At 36.8% G+C, this 24,194-nt stretch overlaps 5 protein-coding genes across 5 annotated transcripts; 3 read left to right on the top strand and 2 right to left on the bottom strand.

Moving 5' to 3' along the window:
* Positions 1–3,213, top strand: LOC116021269 (transmembrane protein 53). Its single transcript, XM_031261894.1, has 4 exons — positions 1–885; positions 1,146–1,248; positions 2,317–2,507; positions 2,669–3,213. The coding sequence occupies exons 1-4, from the start codon at positions 251–253 to the stop codon at positions 2,931–2,933; spliced, it is 1,194 nt and encodes a 397-aa protein (XP_031117754.1). The 5' UTR covers positions 1–250; the 3' UTR covers positions 2,934–3,213.
* A 258-nt stretch (positions 3,214–3,471) lies between these two features.
* On the bottom strand, positions 3,472–5,418 carry LOC116020607 (54S ribosomal protein L37, mitochondrial-like). Its single transcript, XM_031261076.1, has 2 exons — positions 5,273–5,418; positions 3,472–4,089 (listed from the first exon to the last, which is right to left on the bottom strand). Exon 2 carries the CDS (start codon positions 4,076–4,078, stop codon positions 3,680–3,682), a length of 399 nt encoding a protein of 132 aa, XP_031116936.1. The 5' UTR covers positions 4,079–4,089; positions 5,273–5,418; the 3' UTR covers positions 3,472–3,679.
* A 703-nt stretch (positions 5,419–6,121) lies between these two features.
* Positions 6,122–9,541, top strand: LOC116019868 (prohibitin-3, mitochondrial-like). Its single transcript, XM_031260226.1, has 2 exons — positions 6,122–7,037; positions 9,190–9,541. The coding sequence occupies exon 1, from the start codon at positions 6,200–6,202 to the stop codon at positions 7,031–7,033; it is 834 nt and encodes a 277-aa protein (XP_031116086.1). The 5' UTR covers positions 6,122–6,199; the 3' UTR covers positions 7,034–7,037; positions 9,190–9,541.
* A 1,848-nt stretch (positions 9,542–11,389) lies between these two features.
* On the top strand, positions 11,390–13,067 carry LOC116019869 (14-3-3-like protein 16R). The gene is made up of 4 exons (XM_031260227.1): positions 11,390–11,995; positions 12,169–12,291; positions 12,618–12,734; positions 12,837–13,067. Exons 1-4 carry the CDS (start codon positions 11,516–11,518, stop codon positions 12,882–12,884), a joined length of 768 nt encoding a protein of 255 aa, XP_031116087.1. The 5' UTR covers positions 11,390–11,515; the 3' UTR covers positions 12,885–13,067.
* A 3,775-nt stretch (positions 13,068–16,842) lies between these two features.
* LOC116021121 (laccase-11-like) lies at positions 16,843–20,632 on the bottom strand. The gene is made up of 6 exons (XM_031261732.1): positions 20,482–20,632; positions 20,238–20,389; positions 19,914–20,158; positions 18,987–19,115; positions 17,971–18,894; positions 16,843–17,297 (listed from the first exon to the last, which is right to left on the bottom strand). The coding sequence occupies exons 1-6, from the start codon at positions 20,578–20,580 to the stop codon at positions 17,167–17,169; spliced, it is 1,680 nt and encodes a 559-aa protein (XP_031117592.1). The 5' UTR covers positions 20,581–20,632; the 3' UTR covers positions 16,843–17,166.
* Positions 20,633–24,194: the final 3,562 nt, after the last annotated feature.

Raw genomic sequence — 24,194 nt, 5'->3', positions numbered from 1 at the left:
TTCTGGAGTAGATTTTTATGTTTTAACGTACAAAACTGTCGTACCATTGGTCCAGCTAACAGCTCTACTGCATAAGAAACCAACTCTTTTCTGTTTTCTACAGAAATTCAATTTCTTGTTCCAGTATTCGGCAATGGCATGAATGATGCGTTCGAAACGACGCCGCAGAGCAGTCGCGCCAAAGTCTTATTCACATCGGCTTAACTATCACTGAAGCAACGCCTTTCCGTTGATCACATCGCCGACGGCGATGGAAATCACCCTTCGACTAGCCGGCTCCCCCCACCGCCACATCCCCGTCGCTCTCCTCCTCCGAACCCCTTCTCACAGCTTCTCCCCCAAACACATCTCCACAATTCCACATCGTCACCGCCCAGCTTCAGAATCCCGTCTCTCACTTTCCATGTACAATGGCCTCCATATTGGCAAATCGTCGAACGCCTTGCCTTCAATCCCTTCATCCCCGCCGCTTTCCCATTCGCAATTTCTCAGTTCCATATTCTCCTCCGACCGTTTCGCCCGTATTTCCTCCAACCCCAAAGGCGCGCCCTTCGATTGGCATTTCGCTTCGGATGGCGAAAAGGGGCGCGGAATTCGGGGTGTGGGAAATGAGGGTCCGGTGGTGACTGTGGTCTTGCTGGGTTGGCTTGGGTCCAAGCCTAAGCACTTGAGGAGGTACGTGGAGTTGTATAATTCCAAGGGTTTTCACGCGGTTACTTTCGTAACTTCGGTGAGAGATGTCCTTTCGTTCGATTTAGCGAGGAAACTCGAGGAGAGGGTTGCATCAATGGCTCGTGAGCTCGCATCGTGGGTGTCTCAGTCAGAGGAGGATGGCCGTGAACGGGCCTTGATCTTCCATACTTTCAGCAATACCGGCTGGCTTACGTAGGTTGATTTATTAGGCTCTTAATTTTGATTTTGGTTTTGGCTGTCTTGTTCTTACTCTCTCTCTCTTAATAATCTCTGGTTCTTTAGTTCTTTTGCAAGTGGTTATAATAGGATTACATTGAGTCAATGGCTCAATGATAAATGATTATACTCCTAGTCTCTAACCTTGTTGGGAAGCTTATGCAGCCAGTTCTGATTTTAGATTGGGATCTTGATCTCTTACAGATTTTACAGTTTTCTGTTTGTCTTCTGTGCAGATATGGTGCCATTCTGGATAATTGGCGGGGCCGAAAGGATCTATTGGATAAAATTAAGGGATGTGTTGTTGATTCAGGAGCAGACCCACACATAGACCCCAAGGTCTGTTCTTGAAATCTCTAATGCACAATATTCCCTGTGATTTACAGTACAGGCATTCTGGTTCCTCAAAATAGGAAAGCAGAACTGATGATATCTGATACAAATAAGAGATTGCTTTGCTAGAAAATTATATACTAGTGTGTCTTTTTGCATATTTCTACTTTTTTGTTTAACGTAGTTGGAAATCCCTACCAGTTCATGTGCTGGTATCATTGGGTATGGCAGGCAGTAGATGGTGGTCTTGTAAAATAGATTTGAAGGTGTTTTATTTGTTTATGCAGATCAATTGCTATTTGTGGAACATATTATTTTGTGCGCTTGGAATTAATTATCTTGTTGTGTAGGTGTATTTTTAGGAGTTTGAGACATGGACTTTCTGCCCAAGTTATAAACTGGTGTATTAGGTGTGCCTAAAAATGGAGTTAAGCTTAATTTGCTCAAAGCATGTTTCAGTCTATTGCTTCCATCTTCTTAAGTAACGCACAATTGTGTAGGGACAAGTTCCAAGTTTTTGTTTTGTTATGGTGTAGTATTTCTATGTTATGCTGAATCTGGAAGCAAGCTACTTGACAATAACAATCTTGTTCATTTGTCATTTCATGATCTAACCAGAGGATGAGAGAGAATTGGTTTTTAGGAGCTCTACGTGGGGCTTTTTAATGTTTCTAGTATAACTACATTCTAATGTTTAAGGTTGGTCATCTGGCATTGGAATATTAAATGATAATCTGTTAAACTCCAAGTAGCTGGTCTAGAAGGAAATTTCTTATTTACAATCTTCAGGTCCTTCTGTTTCTCTTTTTACCCCACAACTTGCTGTCCATATTTGATGTTTGCTTCAATTCGAGACATTAGATAGATCTTTCAAGAGGTTTTCTCCTGAACTTTTCTTTTCTAATTGTTACTAATGTCTACTTAGCAAAAGAAAAGTAATTATTAGTATGTTGTCTAAACTAGTGTGCATTATGTACTGGAAACATTGTATTTGGAGTTTGGACTATTATTTTTTACTTTGTACTTCACAGAGAAACAACCTGTTAATAATAACTCAATGTTGAATATTGGTAGGTGTGGGCAGCAGGCTTCACTGTGGCACTGCTGAAGAAGCGTAGCTCTTTAGTAGATCCTGGAGAAGGGAATGAATTGAATTCTCATTCCTCAAAAATACAAGAAAAGAAGTCTTCGTTCGTTGAAACCTTGCTTTTAGATGGATTTGAAAAACTTTTCTCTATTCTTCTGAACTTGCCAAATGAAAATCGGTAAGAATTCAATGAATCTTGAAAATATCTTCCATTTCTGCTATTTCAAAGAGTATATCAACTAGCCATATAAGAGGGGATTATGCAAAAGGTTCCCATAAAGTTTAATAAAACTATACAAGGCTTTTGATTCGACTTGTTTTGTTTTTTTCTTTGAATAGGAGGTTGGTGAGGATCATTTCTACTCTCATGAATGACCAGCCACCTTGTCCTCAACTTTATCTTTATAGTACATCAGACATGGTCATTCCTTATCAGTCCATTGAATTGTTCATCAAAGAGCAGTCAGTGAGAGGGAGAAAAGTGTCATCATTCAACTTTGGTACATCTCCTCATGTAGACCACTACAGAACTTTCCCCTCCACCTATGCATCACTGTTGCAGAACTTTCTCGAGGAATCTTTGGTCATGGTTAAGAAAGCATAGGGATCAGTTAACCGATGACAAGTAGTAAATGATCATAGAAGTTACAATGTCGAGATCCTATACTTAGCTGTGAATTGAAGTGACCATTGGAATGTCTGTTATCATTCATCTTGTTGTGACTGGTAACGAAGCTGTTTAATTCTCATTCGGCTGCCCCTTTGTGAGCAGAGATGGGTGGAACTATGAAACTCGAACTGTCCTTAAAGAGTACTCTGTTGGAATAAATGAATCATCCATTCATCTATGATATTAATAAACTTGTACAATATCATTTACCCAATATTTTCAACTTTTTGTTTCAACCACTGGGTTGAGATGCTCTAAACACCATATATATTCTTAAAGTAGTTGCTAATGGTTACTAAAATGCACTAATGTCACTTTGGCATGCTCTTGGACTGTAAATAAAAGAGACTAAGTGCCAAATGAATGCCTTTAAACACAACAAATGTGAGCCAACAAAACTGTGAACATAACAAATCATCATGTGTGAATCCCATAAGCACCTGTCCACAGCACATAAGAAACTCAACCATTGTAATGAGAAAAGAAACGCTTGTGTTGCCTACTTCAACACAGCAAAATTTCAACCATCATAAGTCATACAAAATCTTTTATCTTTCATGATGCATGACAACAAAACATTGAAGTAATTTCAACCATCATAATTCATACAAAATCTTTTATCTTTCATGATGCATGACAACAAAACATTGAAGTATAGAAAGGACTGATGTTGACTACACTTAGTTCTTGGCCCTAACAGAATTATTTTCCTTGATCCTTGCTCGGTTATCGAGCTTGACAAAGCGTTTGAGGTCCTCGTAAGGGAGTGTCTCTAAGTCTTTCCTTCTTAGCTCACTAAGTGCTGGTTTTTTATCCAGCAAGTGCCACAGCCATTCAGGGTACTCGGAGTCAGGCAAGACTTTAGGGTCCGCTCCATCCTTGAGTATATTAGCACCGACAACCGTGCTTGCTTTGACTTCTTTGCTGAGTGAAGACACCTTTGGAGCATCAGCAGCTGCACCCCCTTTAGAGCCTTTCTTTTTACCACCTCCGGCAGCAAATGTTCTGCAGCCAATTACTCCAGCAATCTCCTTGGGGATGACGACACTTTTTAATGACCGCATATAACTAATTGCCATATCTTTGCACCCTGCAACATAGAAAATAAATACCAATGAGATCATGCACTCATGTACAAATAGCCAAAAGATTTCTTATCCATGAGATGGAAACAGTTAAAGTACCACAATAATAAATTTAAGTTGTCCAGTTAATGATATAAAGCCAACAGAAAAATGGAAGGAGCATTCTGATAAAATGGATCCTAAATTTTTCTCTTGTTTACCTACAAGTCACATTGTCCTGCACTAATTCTCCCTAGGACAATGAATGGATATCAGGTCAATCATTCCCAACTTTTCCACGCTACTCCAAATTATTCTTTGTGTAAAAAGCACAGCCATGTAGGTTTAAATTTAACTGATTACAAGACTACAATATGAAAACACACCACAAAACTTCCTCATGTCCTCGCTGAAACCAGTTCATACTCCCCCATACATCAACAATAAGTAGAATTTGCATAGTAATAAAGTATTTGGATAGAAAAGTTAAAAACACAGCAACAGAGTTATCATACATTTGGGGCACATTGTAAACGTCATTTTGTAATTGGTATATTCTTTTAAGCTTTTCATCAAGCATCTGCTAGGCAGAAATAAATCTGAACATTCTCAAAACAATTTGAGAATCAAAACGAGCAGCTTATGAATCTTGATACAAACACAATGCTAAAAATAGCTAAAAGGTGATAAAATGACACCAGACTGGGCTTCAGATCAGCCTGAGGAACTGCATCAGGTTGATGAAGAAATGACAGAGGCTACCCATTCACCATAAAACACACACTGGAGGTTTGGCAGCAATACCACCATAGCACTCAAAATCAAACTTGCAATTCAGTGCATTGTAATCTTGATGCCCCATTACTGATTTCATCTAATGTAATAATTGGACAGTATTTTTTTTTTTTTTTTTAAGAATATTAGTTAAAAAAGCACAGAAATTTAAAAAATAAAATTACTAAAAACAGAGAAATCACTTTCATAAACCTAAATCCTAGAATGTATTCATCTTCCGATACAATAAAAACAATTAACAAATAACGATAAACACATTAAAAAGGGAGAAATAGGGAATGGAAATGACATAAGAATTCAAATCAACTGCACTTGCAATCCTGACACATTTGGATGATGATGATTTATGGATTTTACGGTGGTTATTGTAAATTACAAAGTAGAAAAGACTCAAAATAGTCAGGCAAACATTACCTCGTGTTCAGTCGAGTGGTGGCTGCGGCGGTGCGGGCTACGTGGCAGCGGTGGGCGGAGGGCGGAAACGCAGAGTCGCCGGTGGCGGACTGCAGCGTAAGTGTGAGAAGCTAAGAGCGTGAGGTCTGAACTCTGAAAAAGGGTTGAGGGATTTGAGCCTTTGAGGTTATTAATTATTATATTATTTATATATAATATATTTTTATTTTAAAAATGGTTTGATTTGATTTTCGGTAAAATCGTACCTATCAATTTTTCTAAACTTTGAACCTATAGTTCTTCGGTTACACCGAACCGTTTTGCCCAAGCCTAATAATTTTTATTGATGTAACAAGTTATTCTGAATAGCTAACATGCCATCATATCTAAGGGAAATATGAATGCAAATGGCATATATTATGTGTACAGAAAAAAAATAAAATGTACAATGGCTGCAGAGGGCATATACTATGTTTAAAAGAAAATGTATAACGCCTAAAAAAAATTATTATATGCTTGTATGAACAACTCAGTTGATCATAAGAGTAATTTTTTTTGGTAAATTTAAAAACAATGGTCGAGGTCGGTGTTCAATGTTGAAATTAGATGACTTAATATATTATTTCATAGGCTTGAATTTATATAATTTAAGGTATAATTTGACAAAATCGAGAAACTTATGTTATAAAAAATAATATACTTTTACTATGATCGTTTTAATTTATTTTATTTTTATTAAAAGAAAAAAACCTCCAATTTAACTAAAGAGTGGGTGTAGATAAAAGTACCAAACAAACTAATCCTATGCTCCAATGGTATAAATGGAATTCGAAATGTTAATTCTTGGGGAGGAATCCATTCCGGCTCAAATACACCTCATTTTACCCCATCGACGTTGCAGAGCTAAAACCCTACCTAAATCTCCGATTTCTACTTTCGTTCTCAATCATGGGTAGCCAACAAGCGGTTTCATTTCTCACCAGCATTGCTCGGGCCGCTTTCGGCTTCGGAGTTGGCGCGACGGTGCTTAATTCCGCGATGTACACTGTCGACGGCGGCCAACGCGCCGTGCTTTTTGATCGGTTCCGTGGTGTGATCGACGAGACTGTCGGCGAGGGGACACACTTTCTGGTCCCGTGGCTACAGAAGCCGTTCATCTTTGATATCCGCACAAGGCCACACACTTTCTCGTCAATCTCTGGAACAAAGGATTTGCAGATGGTTAATCTCACCCTCCGGGTCCTATCCCGCCCCGAGGTCGGCCATCTCGCTAATATTTTCAAGACATTGGGGTTAGAGTATGACGAGAAGGTGCTTCCCTCGATCGGCAACGAGGTTCTTAAATCCGTGGTCGCTCAGTTTAATGCCGATCAGCTACTGACGGAGCGCCCCCACGTGTCTGCTTTGGTTCGGGAGAGCTTGATTCGCCGAGCTGAGGATTTTGACATTGTGCTCGATGATGTCGCTATAACGCATTTGTCTTATGGTGCGGAGTTCTCCAAAGCCGTTGAACAAAAGCAGGTTGCTCAGCAGGAAGCGGAGCGGTCCAAGTTTGTTGTGATGAAGGCTGAACAAGAGCGGAGAGCCGCAATTATTCGAGCGGAAGGTGAGAGTGAGTCTGCTAAACTCATTTCAGATGCTACTTCTGCTGCCGGCATGGGTTTAATAGAGCTCAGGAGGATCGAGGCCTCGAAGGAGATCGCATCCACCTTGGCCAAGACTCCTAATGTTCAGTACCTTCCTAAAGGCAACAACCTTCTCCTTGGTCTCCAAAATCGTTAAGCAGGTATTCAATTTCGTACTAGTCTTGTTTGAAATTGAGTATGATTTTTTATTATTCATTTTGTGTTTGATTTGTTTTAGCATAATTTCATCTTTGCCATTGAGATCCTACACAACTAAACTTAGTTTGTCATGCATTATGCTTCTTGTCAATCTATGACAGTACTTGTCTTTGTTATCATAAGTATTGGTTTTGAATTCATTTAACTATTTCTGTTCAATCCAGTTTGAAGTTCTCTGTGTCTCAGAAGTTGCTATTTATTGGTTCTTATTTGATATTATATTAAGTCTCACATTTGTCACACTTTATATTCATCTCATGGTTTGAAAAGTACAGTTCAAGTAAAGGGGCAACCCTAGCCAAGTTGGTTGGAGGCTGATTTACCTCCTAGGGTCACAAGGAGGGTTTTACCCGGTGCAAACCCTCGGGTAGTGGTTGGAGGTTTCCTCGTCACCCAAAAGTACAATTCAAGTAGTCTAGTTTTGTTGAGTTATTACAACTGATCACTGCACATGAATTTATTTATTTATTTTTATCTTCTTCAACTATTTTGATACTTGTTTCATTTCTTTTCAAGAAGCTAAACTTTGTGGCTATATATAATATGCTATTAAGAAAATTAATATTACCATAGTATTAGAATTTGCATTTTCAAACATGTACTTTTAAATACAATTTTGTTTTCTGAATAGCTTTTAGTATCTTTATGTCTTTCCTGTTTAGTTATGCTGTTGATGCAAGCTCATACTAGTTTCTATTCCTTAGGAGAGCCTTCTTATAAAATGCTTTTATAGGAACTTTCATAGTATTTGCAGAGCGAAGACCACATTTGTCAAATGCACTTTCTGTGTTTCTTAAGCATGCTTTTAATATTTTGGAAAATATATTTGCTAATTATGGTTTCAATAGAATGCTTAAAGTTAATGTATTCTGTTTGGAATTTGTGAAATACCTAGGAAATACAGAATGTGTTCTTGTGCATTTTCTATTCTCACATGTTTTCAATATAATGCTTAAAGTTCATGTGTTCTATTCAAAATACCACATATGTTTTTATCGTGTACTAGGGAGATTAAAAATGAACTCTTTATTTATTTATTTGTTTTTCATTTTGTTTTCTGAATCAGAAAAATCACATTAGATAAATGTGTTTTTCTTTGACTTCTAGTAATGTGTTGGAAATATAGAGCGCATCTTATAGAACACATTTCAAATTTAATATGGCATTTAAAATGCCGTCTTTCTAAATTAAATTGAAAAAAAGAGTGTTAAAATCAGTAATTGCCTCCCACTTATTCAGTTAATTATCGAGTAACATTTTTGTGAAATGAAAGACAGGTTTTACTGTTACATTTACTCATTATCTTGGGTCCATCTTAGGAAACTTGTTAATATGTCTTTCACATCTTAGAGAAGACATTTCAAATTTTATATGGCATTAGAAATGCTGTCTTTCTAAATGAAATTGAAAATGTATTAAAATCAGTAATCACCTCCCACTTATTTTTCAGTTAACTAATATGTTTGTGAAATGAAAGACAAGTTCTACTGTTACATTTACCAGTTATCTTCGGTCCATTTACACTTAATAATGGATTAATGTCATGGTAAAATCCCATACGTGCTCCTATCTGGATTTATGAATTGGTATTATGCCATGATTTTAATTGGTTTGTTGACCATCAAAACTTATACCCTGTTATTGAAAGGACTTGTTCCTCTAAGGCAACCTCAAAGCAAATTGATTCTTTTGATAGAAGTTGAGGATTTTTTACTCTAGATTGTTATGTCCCTTGATCTGATCTTATATCTTAGATGAATTGTTCTGTTGATGGCTGAAGGGGTCCATCTGGAAGACATGCAAAAGTGTACTTTTAACTGTGTTGGCTTGCTTTTTGGGATGGCATATGGGGCTTTGACTGCTGTCTTTTGATATAAATCACCATATTTTTTTAATTTTGTTTTGTCCATTAGTTTGTCGAAACATACCCAATCGCGTGTATACTATAATGCCTCTCCTCTCCACTGATTGAAGGGACCATTGGTTCAATACGAATAAAAAAGATGGAATGTCCGAATGCATCCATATATATATGTGTGTGTGTGATTTATTTATTCTGCCTTTACTATAATTATGCTTTGCATTTTCGTCCAGGACTTGTATTGGCGAACAGGTAGCTTTCTCAGTTGGTGCTGATATACTGATTGGACATTGTGCATTCTTTCTATTTGGAATGATTCTTTTGCAGCTTTCTCATTTGATTCTATTTTTCTTTAGTTTTATTTTTAGTTGCAAATAGAGAGCACCTAGGTGTTTGCTTACAAACAGCTTATTTTCTTTTGATAAGCAAACAATTTACAATAAGGTGCTGCTTACAAACAATTTACACGATGTTTTTCTTCTTTCGATAAGAAAACAATCTATAATAACTAGCCAGCTAGTTTACTAGTGAACCCACACTGATCTGTAGCAGCATTTTCATCAATTCAGAAATTTTTTGTTACCATTTCTTTGGTTTTTACCTGTGCCATTTACTCTGCATTTACGGTGTACCATTTCATCCATGCCTTTTGGCTTCCTTTTTCAGTGTATGTGGTAGCTATGATGATGACAGTCATGCCATATTGATATTGTCTTCCACTACTACATATTTTGTTATAACCATATGCATTAAGCACGGCATAAATCACAACGTTAACAATCTGTTATGAGATGAGTTAAGTCTTATGTGATACTATTTCATGTGATATATGTAATTTATTTTAAAGTTAAATTGTCATATTCTTTTATGCGCATACAATGTATTAAACAGTTTCATAATGAAGTGTTATTACACAAGATTTATTTATTGCTTTTTGGTTACTAGGAAGAGGAAAGTAAACATGAAAATATCTGTCATCTACTATGTTTTCCTAATGACTTCCTTTTCCCTTCTCGCTCTATTTATAGTTAAACAATTTGATTTCCAGATTTTTCAAATAGTGATTTAAGATACCACCTCTTTTCCAAAGAGGAATATTTCTATTACAATTATTATTCTTTCCATTTATTTATTTATTTAATAAAATGAGGTATAATTATAATAAAATATAATAGTTTCTTTTTATTATTTGGGAATAAGAAAAAGTGATATAAAGAACATAGAAACGACAAAAAGATGACTAGAAAGAAACTGAGGTTTAGTCCTTGAGAGATTCTTGAATGACAATAATCTGATCATCAAACAATTCATTAATAAACAAGTTGTCCAGTGAACGAATTCGGTGAATGTGTGAGAATATTTACAATTTGATTGAACATAGTGATTGTCAATATTAAAAAAAAAAGGTGCATTGCATCTAGCCATCTGGGCACGTCACCTTCGCTTCTAGATTTTTTCTTTTCTTTTCTTTCTTTCTTTTTCTCCCTACACATCCTATTTTGACATTTTAAAAATAATACTACATCTCTGATTAATTTTTTAAAAATAAATCATTTTTTTTCGCTTTCTTCCTCTATTAAAAATCAAACACATGACAAGTGATTTACTTTCTATTTTTTTTCACATTTGGTTCCTCGATTATTATACTTCTGCTTTTTGTTCTTGATTACCTAAATTTTCATATACTGTGCATAATTATGAACTTTCTGTTACATTTAATCTTTATTGGTCAAATTTTATCAATCTTATTTAACTTTTATCAGCAATTACTCTAAAATCACTGTTATTCTATTGTGTTTTTTTATGTGGTACTTTTTTCTTTTTGAACGAAATAACTTAATGAATTAAATCGTCAACAAGAAAAAGTGGCAGAATATCAATTCATTACACGCAATCTGACACAGAAACGACTTACCGAGCAACAATGTGGACAACACGATTCGCAGATTTCTTAGCATAATGGAACACTACATTACTTATTGTAGATGTAGTTTCTTTATATCATTAACTAAAATGTCAACAGAAGAATTAGGGGGTGTCAATATACTATTAGTTTTTTATGTGCTACTTTAATTCAAATAATTTACATAAGTGTTAGGTGGAAGGTTTCAATTAAGGTTGATCAGCAAATTTATCAACAAAATTAAATGTGAAAGAAATTTAATAATTACATACTAAATGTGAAAAATTGACAGTTACAGACTAAATATAAAATGTACAATATTAAGGGGAAAAATAAAAAAAAAATCTTTTATCACGAAGGTTATGACTTTAGGAATTAGGAGTGCAGAGATTGGGCAGAAAAGCAAAATTGAAAGTAAGCCCAAATGCCGAATGCCATGCAAGTTGCCGCACCGCTTTCTCTGGGCCCACATTTGCTCTCCCTCACGATTCCCACAAAAATCCCACTAAACAGACAGACAGGACAATCCTAATTCCTAAATACCCCTCTCTCTCTCTCTCTTTCTCTCTCTGTCTGAAGAACTTCCATTTTCTCACACACACACACACACACACACACACACACACACACACACACACAAACACCGGCACGCATCAATGGCATCGGCACGCGAGGAGAACGTGTACATGGCGAAGCTTGCCGAGCAAGCGGAGCGCTACGAGGAGATGGTGGAGTTCATGGAGAAGGTTGTGGCGGCCGCAGACGGCGCCGAGGAGCTGACGGTTGAGGAGCGCAACCTCCTCTCCGTCGCCTACAAGAACGTGATCGGCGCTCGCCGTGCCTCCTGGCGTATCATCTCCTCCATCGAGCAGAAGGAGGAGAGCCGCGGCAACGACGACCACGTCGCCTCCATCAAGGAGTACAGATCTAAGATCGAGTCAGAGCTGACCTCGATCTGCAACGGCATCCTCAGGCTCCTCGACTCCAAACTCATCGGCTCCGCTAACTCCGGCGACTCCAAGGTTTTCTATCTGAAGATGAAGGGTGATTACCACCGATACTTGGCTGAGTTCAAGACCGGAGCCGAGAGAAAAGAGGCTGCTGAGAACACTCTCTCCGCTTACAAGTCTGCTCAGGTTCGTTTCCGCTAGGGTTAGGGTTAAGAATTCATTTCTCGTTTTTTTTTATCAATCTCTTCAATTCAATTTATAAGTTTATGCAAATGCTGCTATAGAGTCCCATAGATCGTGTCCTTTGATTTGAAACGTGAAATTGAAATCTTATTGCAAATCAAATGCCCCCTTTTCAGGAAATCGCCACTACTGAACTTGCTCCTACACATCCGATTCGTCTTGGCCTTGCTCTCAACTTCTCTGTGTTCTACTATGAGATCTTGAATTCTCCTGATCGTGCTTGCAATCTCGCCAAACAGGTGATCGATAATTTATGACTTTTTACTTTTGTTTGAATATTTACAACCAAATTTCAGAGGAAGATTTTAAGTAATACGGCATTCTAGCGTCCAAGTAGGCTACACTGCAGTAATCTGTCTCTTCAATTAGTGTGATGTGTTCAGGATCTGCTCCAAAGGTTTATGTTATCAAAATTATCAAATTGATTGCCTCTATTTGAATATTTAAAAACAAATTTCAAAAGAAAAAAGTCTGCTTTCTAGTGTCTAACTTGGCTTAGTGATTTTCTTTTGAATTCATGGGCCTGTTTGGAAACTGTTTTGATGGTTTATTTCGCCAAGTACAGGCCTTTGATGAGGCAATTGCAGAGCTGGATACACTAGGAGAGGAATCCTACAAGGATAGCACTCTGATTATGCAGCTTCTTCGTGATAACCTCACATTGTGGACTTCGGACATGCAGGTAAATCTTCGGGTCTTTGTTTATATCAATATTTCTGCATTTCTTGTTGAGATTATTGGATTTACTAATTGTTTTTATTTATGTTGTTTGCTTCTGGATTAGGATGACGGTGATGAGATCAAAGAAGCTGCAAAACAAGACAAGGAGTAAAGTCATATAGCTTGGGATTGAGAATCCCTTGTAATAGCTTTGCATCAGGTTCAAATTAGGCCCTTTGTAGTGCTAGTTCAACCAATGATATGCAACATTTGAAGACAGTGTTTAATGTTTATTTGGTGTTATCAATTTCTAAGATTTGATCTCTAATTTCTGTCTTCTAGATGCTTTCCTTTACCTCAGATCTCATATTAAATTCTGCAATTTGATTTAGCTTGCTGAACTGAATGAAGGTTTCGATGTTGTCTTAAAACCTCATTGATTATACCTTGTTAGAGTTATTTTGCTGATGTCTCTACACTTGTGTCTTGATCCTTTGTGGTTGGACTCCAATTTCTTCACTTAACCTTATGAGTGAAACACTAGTGAAATGGTTTGAGAGCTTAGGTTTATATTTAGTGGTGTTTCAGTTCTATCCAGGCCTGGCCTCTGGGGTTTTGACAATCTATTACCTATAGCTAGCAGTATAGCGGTGTATATATTTCTCCTATGATGCTTTGGTAGGCTGCCCTACCAATTTTTTTTTTTTTAAATATAATTTTTTATGATTGGGAATTTACCCTATTTATTTAAAGATGTATTTATTCTTTTTGACATCATGTTAAAAGTGTTATAGTTTTATAAATATAAGAAAGTTGTCTTTCTCACTTTTAGGAGAGATAACACTATTTATCAAAGTAATTTGTCTCTATTAACATTTATTTTTTCGTATGTTCTGTTTTATATTTTGAATATTCTTGTTGCTGACCGAAATTTTGGCATGTGGTTATTAATTGTGTAATTTGTGTTTTTTAATGTTTGTATATATCAAGATATATTAGAGATTTAATTATTTTTAGAAAGGTTTATAACCTATTTTAATTAATTTTTAAGTAATTTAATTTAATTTGTCTATTTATATAACATTAAAAAAGTTAATTACAAATTAAATGGAGCGTAAAATTTTGAATAAAATACTCATAAATTTTTAAAAATCTATATCTTTTTTTTTTTAAAAAAGGGCATACAGATTCAAAGAGAATACAACCACCTACCTAATTGAAAGCATAAAATACGGTGACGATATGATGGAGAGCCCATTATTAGGAGGCTATCAGTTCAGTCCCGACCCTCTCGTTATAAGCGTGTTGATTTTGTGCAGAAAGTGGTTCAGATTCGATTCCAGTCTACTTGGTAAGGTTGGAGGCAGTGATGTCGATGTCGGTAGCGGTGGAGGTGGATGAAAATGAGGAGAGTGAAACGGTGGCGTTGTTGCGGCGACACGAGAGGGAGAAGATCCGCGCCAACAAGCTGCTCAAGTCTCTTCGCTTCAAATTAGATTCGGCTCGCGGCGGCGGGGTTGATTCCGGTTCCGGAGTAGTAATCAGGAAGGCTGCTGAAGAAGCTGCTGCTAATAAGGTCGTATACGATTTTTCTGATGATTCTGATTCTGAAATCATTGATCACTCCCTCCATGTTGTCACTATCGACGACTATTCATCGTCACCGAGTGATCAATCTCATACTGATGTCGGAAATAGAGCAGATCATGTTGTTGATGATGAAGAAGCTAATTATTATTGTTCGGAGAATGTTGAAAAAAGCCAAGTGAATGAGGCACCACAATCAATGGGAAGATCTGTTTCAGAAGAGGTCACAAATTATCCTCCTCCTAAGGCGGCTCAGAATGAAGGAGTTGAGGCAGTGATGATGAGAAGTAATATTGGGGAAGATGAAAACAACAGCAGAAACAGAGAAGTGGTGAGGATGATGAGGTTGCTGTGGGAGAGGAATAAAGCGCAGACGAGAGTGCTGAATGAGCTGACGTATCGGGTGGATCACATGGAGAAAGCATGCTCCAAGCTTTATCGGTTTTTTACTTTTCTAATTTTTATTTTAATTGTTTTTTACTTTTGGGGGTAGAATTTTTTTTTTTTTTGGTAAATTAAAGATTTTATTTTGTCTATTGGGTTAAGTTTTATTATTTTTCTGTCTTTCTTTAGGAATTTTTGTTCTGAAATCCTTGTAGGATTGTAAGGATTTAGAAACATTTTTTTGAATAAATTTCATTTTTGGTCCTCCACTAATCCACTATCATACATGAATCATATTTGTTTCTTACTATTAAAATTTTTTAATTTGGTACATGATTATGTAATTTGTATCACATTTGGTCTTGCTGTTCAATTATTCGATTTGATTCATGTATAATAGTCAGGGATCAAAAGTAAGCTTTTCTCACATTTTTTAAAATAATTTATTTTATTCTTGTAGTCCCTTTCTTTTAATTATAAATTTAATTCTGTTTTTATTTGCCAGTTTGTTGAGCATTAGAAAAGTATTACATTTATATTACAGGTGAGACTGTCCCATACAAAATTTACTTAAATAGGCATATGCACAAGTAACACAACATACATTATATTGCACCAAAAAAGGGATTTTATTTATTTATTTATTATTATTATTATTATTATTATGGAGAAGCTTTAATTTGGCCGGAAGCAAGAATATGGGTGTTTGATTTGTAGGGATAAAAGTGTTTGGTGTTCATAATTGAAAAAGGAATAAGTAGTATAAAGATTCAAATGTTCAATACTTATTATTACGGAATATTATTATTATTATTATTATTATTATTAATCTTAAATGACAAATAAATTTGTGTCAACTATAATACAATGCAATTGTTATTTGGGATATGCCTATATTTTTATATTGATTGTTCACTTTAGATATAAATGTGTATCATTAGAATATATGGGAGGTATGAGATTCTAATTTCAAATTTTGTCTCAATATAATGGATTTTAATTTCGTAAAAATGAGGGAAAAAAGAGGGAATTGCAAATTCCTTCCAACCAAACAAGAAATTTGCTTATTGGCCAACCATTTCCCGTCCTAGCACGACTTGAACCCATGACCTAACTCTAATACTACTTGTAGATTGAGATGTAATTCACTTGTGGTTCCTATGATGCTACTTTGTCACAAAAAAAAAAAAATAGGAGTCTATTTCTACATGTTTCATTCTGTCATGAAAAATAGGATTTGGACACAAATAGGTAGCATCAAGATTATCACACCAGAGTTGGGGTGGTTTTAGTATAGTGAGACCAAGTTCTCGAATGAGAGCCAAGTTCTCGAATGAGAGCAACTAACCATGTTACCTCACCGCCGCTATCTTTTTGTTTGCAACAAACCCAAGATATTAAATTTTTACCAATTTATACGACAAAGCCATTAGTGGACTTGCGATCATCAGGACACCCCGCAATGCTCCAACTAGATTGCAATATTGTGCTGAATTTTCATATGGTTGAGATGAGATTGCTGCACTTAGCTTGTTGTTGACTGGAATTAAAGTTGAGATCCGTTTGCAGTGTTCCATTCCCGACCTTTAGAGTATTTCAATCATGTACATTCTATGTGATAGGATTATCGCCCCCTCATCGTGAACTATCTCTATTTCCAAAAGAAGCTCGGAGATCCTGATCCCATGCCTCTAATTTTGAAATAATCAGCTAGTTTGCTTGTTATAGAAGTCAAGAAATTTTTGTTGTTGCAATTATTAGTAGGGGTGTCAAATTAAGTCAAAATCATTGGTCAACCCTAAACCGCCTCGTAATTGGGCGCGTTAAGGCCTACATTTTTTTGCTTGCGAAAATGCGGTATCATAGGCCAACCCACATGCTTTTCATATTATTTATAATACAACCATGTACATGTAATGATACAATAAAAGTAATAAAACCCTTAATATTTTAACTTGGTACTGTAACAAAAAATACATGATTTTTCTTTCGGAATCTCATGTAAAAGTATTGTGTTATTATTATTATTTTTTTTGAAAACTATTGTGTTATTATTTAATTTAAGTTATATGTTTACTCCCTAACAAATGTTTATTTAATTCTAGCACCCCTAAGTCCAACACTTAACGGTATCAATGTAAACTAACTTGATAGGCTGATGAGGAAATTGTGACATGAATTGAAATAGTGGCACACTAAACACACCTTACTCATTATGAATTGCGAATACAATGGAAATTGAATGATAAGAAATGAAACAATAATATAATGTTGGTCCATCTTCTTCATTCTCCATTTTTGTGGACCTTTATTGCATTCTATAGTTACAAACAAATTGAGTTAAAGAAATCGAATATTTCCTGTATTGTTTGTTATTAGTCTGAAATGATCCTCAAGCTGCCTCCTGCAGTCTTTTGCATTGTGATGCATATACACATCCATCCTCAGATGCTTCATATAGAATATATATATATATATATATATCAGCATGGAGGAAGGTCCTTTGGTGGAGGCAGAATGGTTTGATCTGGGCCTGCCCCATCTTCTACTACAAATGCTGTTTTCAGTCCCCACCCTGTGTGAAGCTCCAAATGGCAGTGCAGAAACCATACCCCTACACCAAATTTCAAAGCCATATATGTAACACTCACATTTCTGAAAACTAGAATTGGATTAATGGTTAGTTGAGTTCAGTTTTGTTTGGCGGAAGCTTAAAGAGTCAAGTCCAATACTAGGTGGTTAAGGAATTGTTAGGCAGAGACATAAAGGACCAAGTCTAGCATTAGGTGGCTAGGGGACCGTTGGGTGGATTTTTGAAGGGGCAATTATAGCACCATGTCTTTCGAGATCTGAAGGGTAAGCCCAACACCCTGCCTTTCAAGTCCTAACAGGCCAAATTCAATAGGTTGATTGGTAGTTGGAGGATTGTTAGGCGGAGGTCTGAAAGGCCAAATCCAATTTCAAGTAGCTAGGATATTGTTTAGCAGAGGCCTGAAGAGCCTAGTCCAGCACCACTAGGTAGCTAGAGAATTGTTATGCGGATGCCTGAAGGGCCAAGTTTAACACCTGACTTTCTAGGTGGGCCAAGTCTAACAGTAGGTGGCTAGGAGATTGTTGGGTGGAGGTGTGAAGGCCAGTCTAACACCACCTGACTATGGATTGTTGGGCAAATGACTGAAGGGCACCAAGTTCAGGACCACCTGACTATGAATTGTTGGGCGAATGAGTGAAGGGCTCCAAGTCAGCATTGGTAAACTTTTAGCATAGTAATAAACGTGTCTGTGTACCTGGATTGTCAGCTCTGAACCGGATAGCAGTCCAACCACCTGTAGGAACGCCGACGGTGTTTCTTTCCGGGGGATCCACCAGGTTATAGCCTGCAGGGTCCTTGGCAGGGTTGAAATTCCCAACGCCTGTCCCAACCACAAAGAAGTTGTAGCCATGGAGGTGGAAAGGGTGCGATTCAACTGAGAGCAAGTTAGTGTCCTGCAGGACCAATTCAACAGTAGAGTTGAAGGCAATTTTACTCAGCCTTGTCCCTTTAGCCGTCTTAAGATTAGCCGTGAGTGGTGCCCCTGTGTAATTGAACGGAGTCGGGGGCTTGTCTGGGAAATCCGAGGCGAAAACGCCTTTCATGTCGAAGTAATGAGCTTGAAGAAGAGCTGTTTGGGGCATCACAAAAGAGATGTTGTTTAAAGAAGCAGTGAGCCTAGTCCCATTCAAACAAGTTGGGCAGGGATTAGCCCCTAACCCAATTGTGAAAAACAGGTTCCTATCCACTGTTTGGGGAACATTAGCTGGATATTTCGGGGAGTTTAGACTCCTCAATTTCCTGTTATAGTCCATGGCGAAACCCGTGTCGTTAGGTGCAGGCAAGACGGGGAGAATTGGCACGACGGCCTGTGAAACGCCCTTGTATTGAAAAATTGCTGTCGCGGTTTTATTGTCCACTGGAATGGGAACGTCCATAAACGGCCTGGCAGCCATGAAGTATCTCGAGGGGGCCTGGTTAGCCCGAACCAGGACGTTTGTCGTCTGGCCTGGCGCGATCAGTATAGCCTCGGTGGAGAATGGCTTCGTGTAGACTGCATCAATCTCCACCACTGTCATGCTGTGGCCTGCCAATGCGAAGAACAGCTCGTCGTTCAGGGCAGCATTTACGACCCTCAAAAGGTACGTTTTTCCTTGCTCAACCTCCATTGCAAAAGTATCTGGCTCACCAGACAAACAAATTTGTTACATCCTAGGTAGCAGCAAGCAGAAATAATGAACCTAAGATGTTTTTTTTCTTATGTTTTCTTACATTTTTCAGAACATGGAAAGAGAGGACCGGGCTTTCCATTTATCGTATGAGCATCCGACATGTTTGGGGGTAATCCCAATTGGTTTCCCTGATTCTCCACTGCTTCAACATCTGCATTCCACCATTCTCCTGCACAGATCAGATAAACACAAATGTCTGTCAGATTATGTATAGAAGAAAGGGAAAATTGCGTTTTTGGTTATATGTGTGACTGTTTAGTCCCTGAAGGACCAAATCCATCACTTAATCGAACCCGCATCGTTAGCTTGGAAGGCTAGGGGTTATAGTCGACGTCGATTCAGTATTTTGAGCATCTCTAATTCAAAACCGAGCATGAAACTTTGGTTTCATTCGGCTCCTTTATGGAAATGAGTAAATTACGAGATCTATGATCTGAACAAAATTCTCAAAAAATTCTACCCATAACATCTACGTCAGCTTTTGGTCTGAATACAGACAAAACGAAATAGCTTTCTAGATGATCCCTCTAGAATAAGGGTGATTATAACAACAATCTTTCTAGTTACTCCGTTCTTTATTTCGATTTATTTCATATTAAATATAATATTTATTTCATCTTCTTTACTTTAAATGTTATTTAATTATTAAATAAGATATTTAAAATATTATTCTATTAAATTTAAGTGAATATTCTAAATAATATTCGTAAATTGGTGAAATATAAATATTATTAGTTATTAGACTAATTCTTTGATATTCTTAGGATCCTGAGGAAAAGTATTTTTTTCCACCGAGCTAAAGTGACATACTGGTGGCAGAAATAGTCCCGAGGGACTAAAAATCGCCACTTTATGCAAACATATAACTCAGGGGTTAAGTCTGTACTACGAGTATAACTTAGATAACCAAATATGCAATTTTTGCTAGAAGAAAAGAAAATTCAGAGGGATTAAAAGGCAGGCATACCAAGAACAATTACTTCCTCTCTATCTGGTTGGGGAAAAGGGAAGGGGGTTCCCTGTTGTGGCATGATAACAATTGCACCATAAACTGTAGCCCTAAGCCAAAGAATGTGTGCATGCCACCACAGGGTACCTCGCTGCCCTGTCACATTGAAGTCATACACGTAACTATTTCCCGTCTTGATTGGGCACTGTGTTATGTATGCTGGTCCGTCTGCCCAACCGTTCCTATACTGCTTCAGCCCATGCCTGCACATTATTATACTCGATCGATTAACAGAAACTAAAGATGATTTTCACATAATTGAACAATTTTAATTAAATGTACCAGTGGATTGAAATGTTATATTGTGCGTGGTTAGTGACATTGATAAGAACTCTGTCCCCTTCTCTAGCATAAATGGTAGGCCCTGGATATCTTCCATTCACTGTTACAATAGGCTTTGCATGGCACAGCCTACTCACATTACTCACTTGAACCTGCAAAATTTCACAAAACACAAATTTCAAGCCAAAAACCAGAAAAACATAAGAAAGCTCAACAAGCACAAGCATATAATCTGGCAACTCACATCGAATTGGTAGCTTTTAATCGCAGCCTGGGAAGGAAAACAAGCAAAACAAAGAACTATCGCGACGAGAAGGAAGAAGCTGGCTTGGTTTTTGGCCATTACTGCTCTCAGAGTCTCAAATGGCTTCAGAAATGGATGTTATTTGCAGGGATGAGATATGAAACTGAGAAGGAAAACACAGATATATAAATGGAAGTGTGTATAGGTGACAGGCAGATTGTGATTATCAGTTTGTTAAGGGCATTAGGTGAGCATGGCAAGGCTTGTAAGCAAAATGCTGATGGAGATAGTCATTATTTTTTAAGGCCATTGACTAACGTAGAGGCACAGGAAAAGCCACCATATATATGCACTCCACTCAATCCACAATAGTAAGGTTGGCTAATGGCTATCCTTGTACAAAAGAAAAGAAATGATTTTGGGGGAATGAGAACTATGTAAGACCAACCACATTCTCTAGACAGGATCTTTGTCTTAAAGGTAAAGAAATTTAGGGATAACAATTTTAAACTGGATAATTAAAAGGGAAAAAAATATAACGATGGAGCGAAACTGAAACTAACCTATTAGCTAACCAACTCAAATTAAAAGAAGTTAAGATACAACTTTCACGGAGAGTCAAATTTAAAATTTTGTGATTACTAAATTATCTGTCTAACCAATTAAGCTGGAATTTCCCTTACTCATGTAATTCTAGCACACTAAATGGGACATTAGGTTTTCTTACAAAAACAACCGGAAACACCCTTCTCTCTCTAAAATTTTTCCCTACCTTCTCTCTATACTTTTCCGGTCTTCTTCTTCCCTTTCGGTGGTTGCCGCCTCTGCTTACTTTGCGGGATAGCGGAGGCGGCATCTTGCTCTCTTCCCACCATCTTCCTTTCCTTTCTTTTTCTCCCTTTTCTTCTTCTTCTCCATCTTCACCCACCACTGCCACCACCTTCTTCTCCTTTCCTCCCCTCCGTTTTTCTTTTTCTTTATCTCCTCCGGCTAGCCGTCCACTTCCACCACCACCGCACCTCTACTTTCCACCACCACGGCGCCTCTTCCACCAACGGCCACCGCACTGCCATCCCACCGCCGCCACCGCCGTACCTCACCACCACCATTGCCGTCTCCTCCCTCCCATCTCCCATCTTTAAAATAGTATATATATATATATATATATATATATATATATATATATATATATATATATATAAATAAAATAGGGGGTAGGGTAATAGGTTGATAGCCTTGAGACCCGTGCGTCTCGAGTTCTTAACTTCTTTGTCCTTTACCCTTTGTTTTGTCATTTAATAATTGTTGTTGTTTTGTCTCTCTGCATTTATTGCAGTTTATTATTTTCCTTCACGTTTTGTACGAGGTTTGTTTTTGGAGGGCTTCAAGAAATATATGGTCATGGTTCGTGTGATACTCATCCTGATCGAAGTAGACGACAAAGATATACCCCTCATGAACATCAGTTCAGTCGGGAAGATACCCACTGATGAACCGGCCAAAGACACAAGGCTGGTTATGTACCTTCAGTTGGGGAAAATGTCAATGGACTTCAGTGAGAAGAAAAAGACTCAGGGGGTTTGCAAGTTGTTCCATCCAGAGGTCGACTTGTACACATTCTGCAAGGCCATCAATCACTCGTCAAAAGTTNTACACATTCTGCAAGGCCATCAATCACTCGTCAAAAGTTTTAAGGTCCTATGAGGATCAAAACTCTCTTGTAACACAGTCTGCGAATCTAAATTTTATTAGCTTAGCTAGAAAATTTAGTTCTATGTCAGATTGTATGGAATGACTTTACATTCCATTGAACCTTGTATTTGTTTCTAATGTTTATTAATGAAGGTTTATTATTATTATCAAAAAAAAAGAAGGTTTTCTTACTTTTAAGTTTTTAAATTGTTGCATTTCAATATACTCGAACTCTCTCCCAGACTTTACTTATAGAATCTGTCCATTTAAATTAATTACCTCAAGAAGAAGAAATGCAAAAATAAATAAATAAACAAAAATAATGAATAGGGAAAGCCCCCCTCTACCCTTGCAACTTGCAAGCCAAGCCACAAGGATTGTTTAGTTTTTAACATTTTATAATATTCAGACTGCTAAATATAATAAATAAATTAAATCAAATATTTGGCTGGCTGTGTTACATCATTTGGTGAGAGTATACATTGGGAGTAGGTTTGCCCTTATAAGGAGTATCTTCATAATATCTAACTTGCTTAACATAATAGGTTTCTAAATAAAATATTTACTATCAAGAGTTCAAACTCATGTGTATGTAACAACACTCTTGAGAGAGTCTTTTTTAAATAAGACGTACTCAACCAAAATTTAATTGAATTGAATTAGTCTCAACCTACTGGGCGTTAATACTAGAGCACTAGAGTAGTATGGAAAAAAAAGAAGAGCATTCTCTAGTTTTAAGTTAAGCATTTATCATTGCCGAATTGTAGGTATACCTTATCCGGTATCTCTAGTTTTAAGTCAATACATTATCCGGTATCTCTAATTTTCTATTATTATGAGATTAATTTGAATTCAACTCACATTGTATTGGCAGAGTTGTAATAAATTTGATGAGTTATTATGTGCGTCATCTTAAAAGTTAACTTCACATATAATATATGTTATACAATGTTCTTTGAAATTTTATCGAAGAAAATATTATTTATTTTAAAATTTTCACAATGTAACACAATTAAATCAAAATGATCACAATCTTTTTTTTTTTTTTTTTTACATGTATTGATTATTTTTAGATTAATTAATTTAGTATAAATTATAATATATAAGATGAAAGAATATAGAATACTACGATGGATATGTATTAAATAAAATTAGTGTGAGCAACATTATTTATCTTCAACATAAAATATAATTGTGGTTTCCACGTTTGGTTGGCCGGTCAATTCACGCATGCAACAAAAATGAGAAACATTGACCATAATGGGAGTATTATAATGTGGAAAAAGAAAACATCAATTCATGAAACCAATTGAAATCGGCTAAAAGTGCAGGTAGTTGATTAAGGAGAGGCACAAAGGGATGTTGCGGGGGAAGCGGGGCGGTCGAGTGAAAAATTTTTTTTTCTACTGTGAAGAATATTAAAACAAAAGAGATAGTTTAAATAAAATACTAAGAAAGAATAATTAATGTTAAAAATGGATTCAAATCCATGACCTATCATAAGTTGCATTAACTTGACTAACTCATCTTTCTTTTACTTTTATCTGCATTTTGTTTTATACCTAAACATGTATTATATATATATATACACATATAATTACTTGGGCTATATTTGGTGGAGGGAGGGGGCAATGCTCCCATTAGCCCCGGCCCACTGTGAATTCGCCCCTAGGTGGAAGTGTGAAACTTGACTAGTTGGGTATGTTTACTATTCAAGTTATTTTATGATAAGGGATTCTCAGAATATATGAATTAATTTTACTACTATATGATTATTGAAAGTTGTTGATTAAAAGTAAGGTGAGAGTGCCAAGGACCTTGTGGTCCAGTGGCATCAAACCCTTCCCTTTATACGGGAGGTGGTGGGTAGTTATGAACAGATACTGCATTGTAATAGAGTTAGTAGGGTGAGAGGGGTTGTTTATGTGCTACAAGAAGGGTAAATATGATGATCCTTTATCGAATCTTGAGTTGATAAATGATAGAGAAAATAATTTGAGAGTGATGTTAAATTATCCACT

The sequence above is a fragment of the Ipomoea triloba genome, chromosome 5 (assembly GCF_003576645.1).
Source record: "Ipomoea triloba cultivar NCNSP0323 chromosome 5, ASM357664v1".
In the NCBI taxonomy this organism is placed as follows: Eukaryota; Viridiplantae; Streptophyta; class Magnoliopsida; order Solanales; family Convolvulaceae; genus Ipomoea; species Ipomoea triloba.
This window is presented reverse-complemented; position numbering and strand designations above follow the sequence as displayed.

What these genes read in the sequence shown, in the direction of transcription:
- LOC116021269 (XM_031261894.1), top strand. Translation starts at nt 251, where the DNA reads ATGGAAATCACCCTTCGACTAGCCGGCTCCCCCCACCGCCACATCCCC. An exon ending in AGCAATACCGGCTGGCTTAC is followed by an intron (nt 886 to 1,145) that starts GTAGGTTGATTT and finishes TCTTCTGTGCAG; the next exon opens with ATATGGTGCCATTCTGGATA. An exon ending in AACTTGCCAAATGAAAATCG is followed by an intron (nt 2,508 to 2,668) that starts GTAAGAATTCAA and finishes TTCTTTGAATAG; the next exon opens with GAGGTTGGTGAGGATCATTT.
- LOC116020607 (XM_031261076.1), bottom strand. Translation starts at nt 4,078, where the DNA reads ATGGCAATTAGTTATATGCGGTCATTAAAAAGTGTCGTCATCCCCAAG.
- LOC116019868 (XM_031260226.1), top strand. Translation starts at nt 6,200, where the DNA reads ATGGGTAGCCAACAAGCGGTTTCATTTCTCACCAGCATTGCTCGGGCC.
- LOC116019869 (XM_031260227.1), top strand. Translation starts at nt 11,516, where the DNA reads ATGGCATCGGCACGCGAGGAGAACGTGTACATGGCGAAGCTTGCCGAG. An exon ending in CCGCTTACAAGTCTGCTCAG is followed by an intron (nt 11,996 to 12,168) that starts GTTCGTTTCCGC and finishes CCCCCTTTTCAG; the next exon opens with GAAATCGCCACTACTGAACT. An exon ending in CTTGCAATCTCGCCAAACAG is followed by an intron (nt 12,292 to 12,617) that starts GTGATCGATAAT and finishes CGCCAAGTACAG; the next exon opens with GCCTTTGATGAGGCAATTGC.
- LOC116021121 (XM_031261732.1), bottom strand. Translation starts at nt 20,580, where the DNA reads ATGGCCAAAAACCAAGCCAGCTTCTTCCTTCTCGTCGCGATAGTTCTT. An exon ending in TTAAAAGCTACCAATTCGAT is followed by an intron (nt 20,390 to 20,481) that starts GTGAGTTGCCAG and finishes GAAATTTTGCAG; the next exon opens with GTTCAAGTGAGTAATGTGAG. An exon ending in CTTTCCATGTTCTGAAAAAT is followed by an intron (nt 18,895 to 18,986) that starts GTAAGAAAACAT and finishes CTGGTGAGCCAG; the next exon opens with ATACTTTTGCAATGGAGGTT.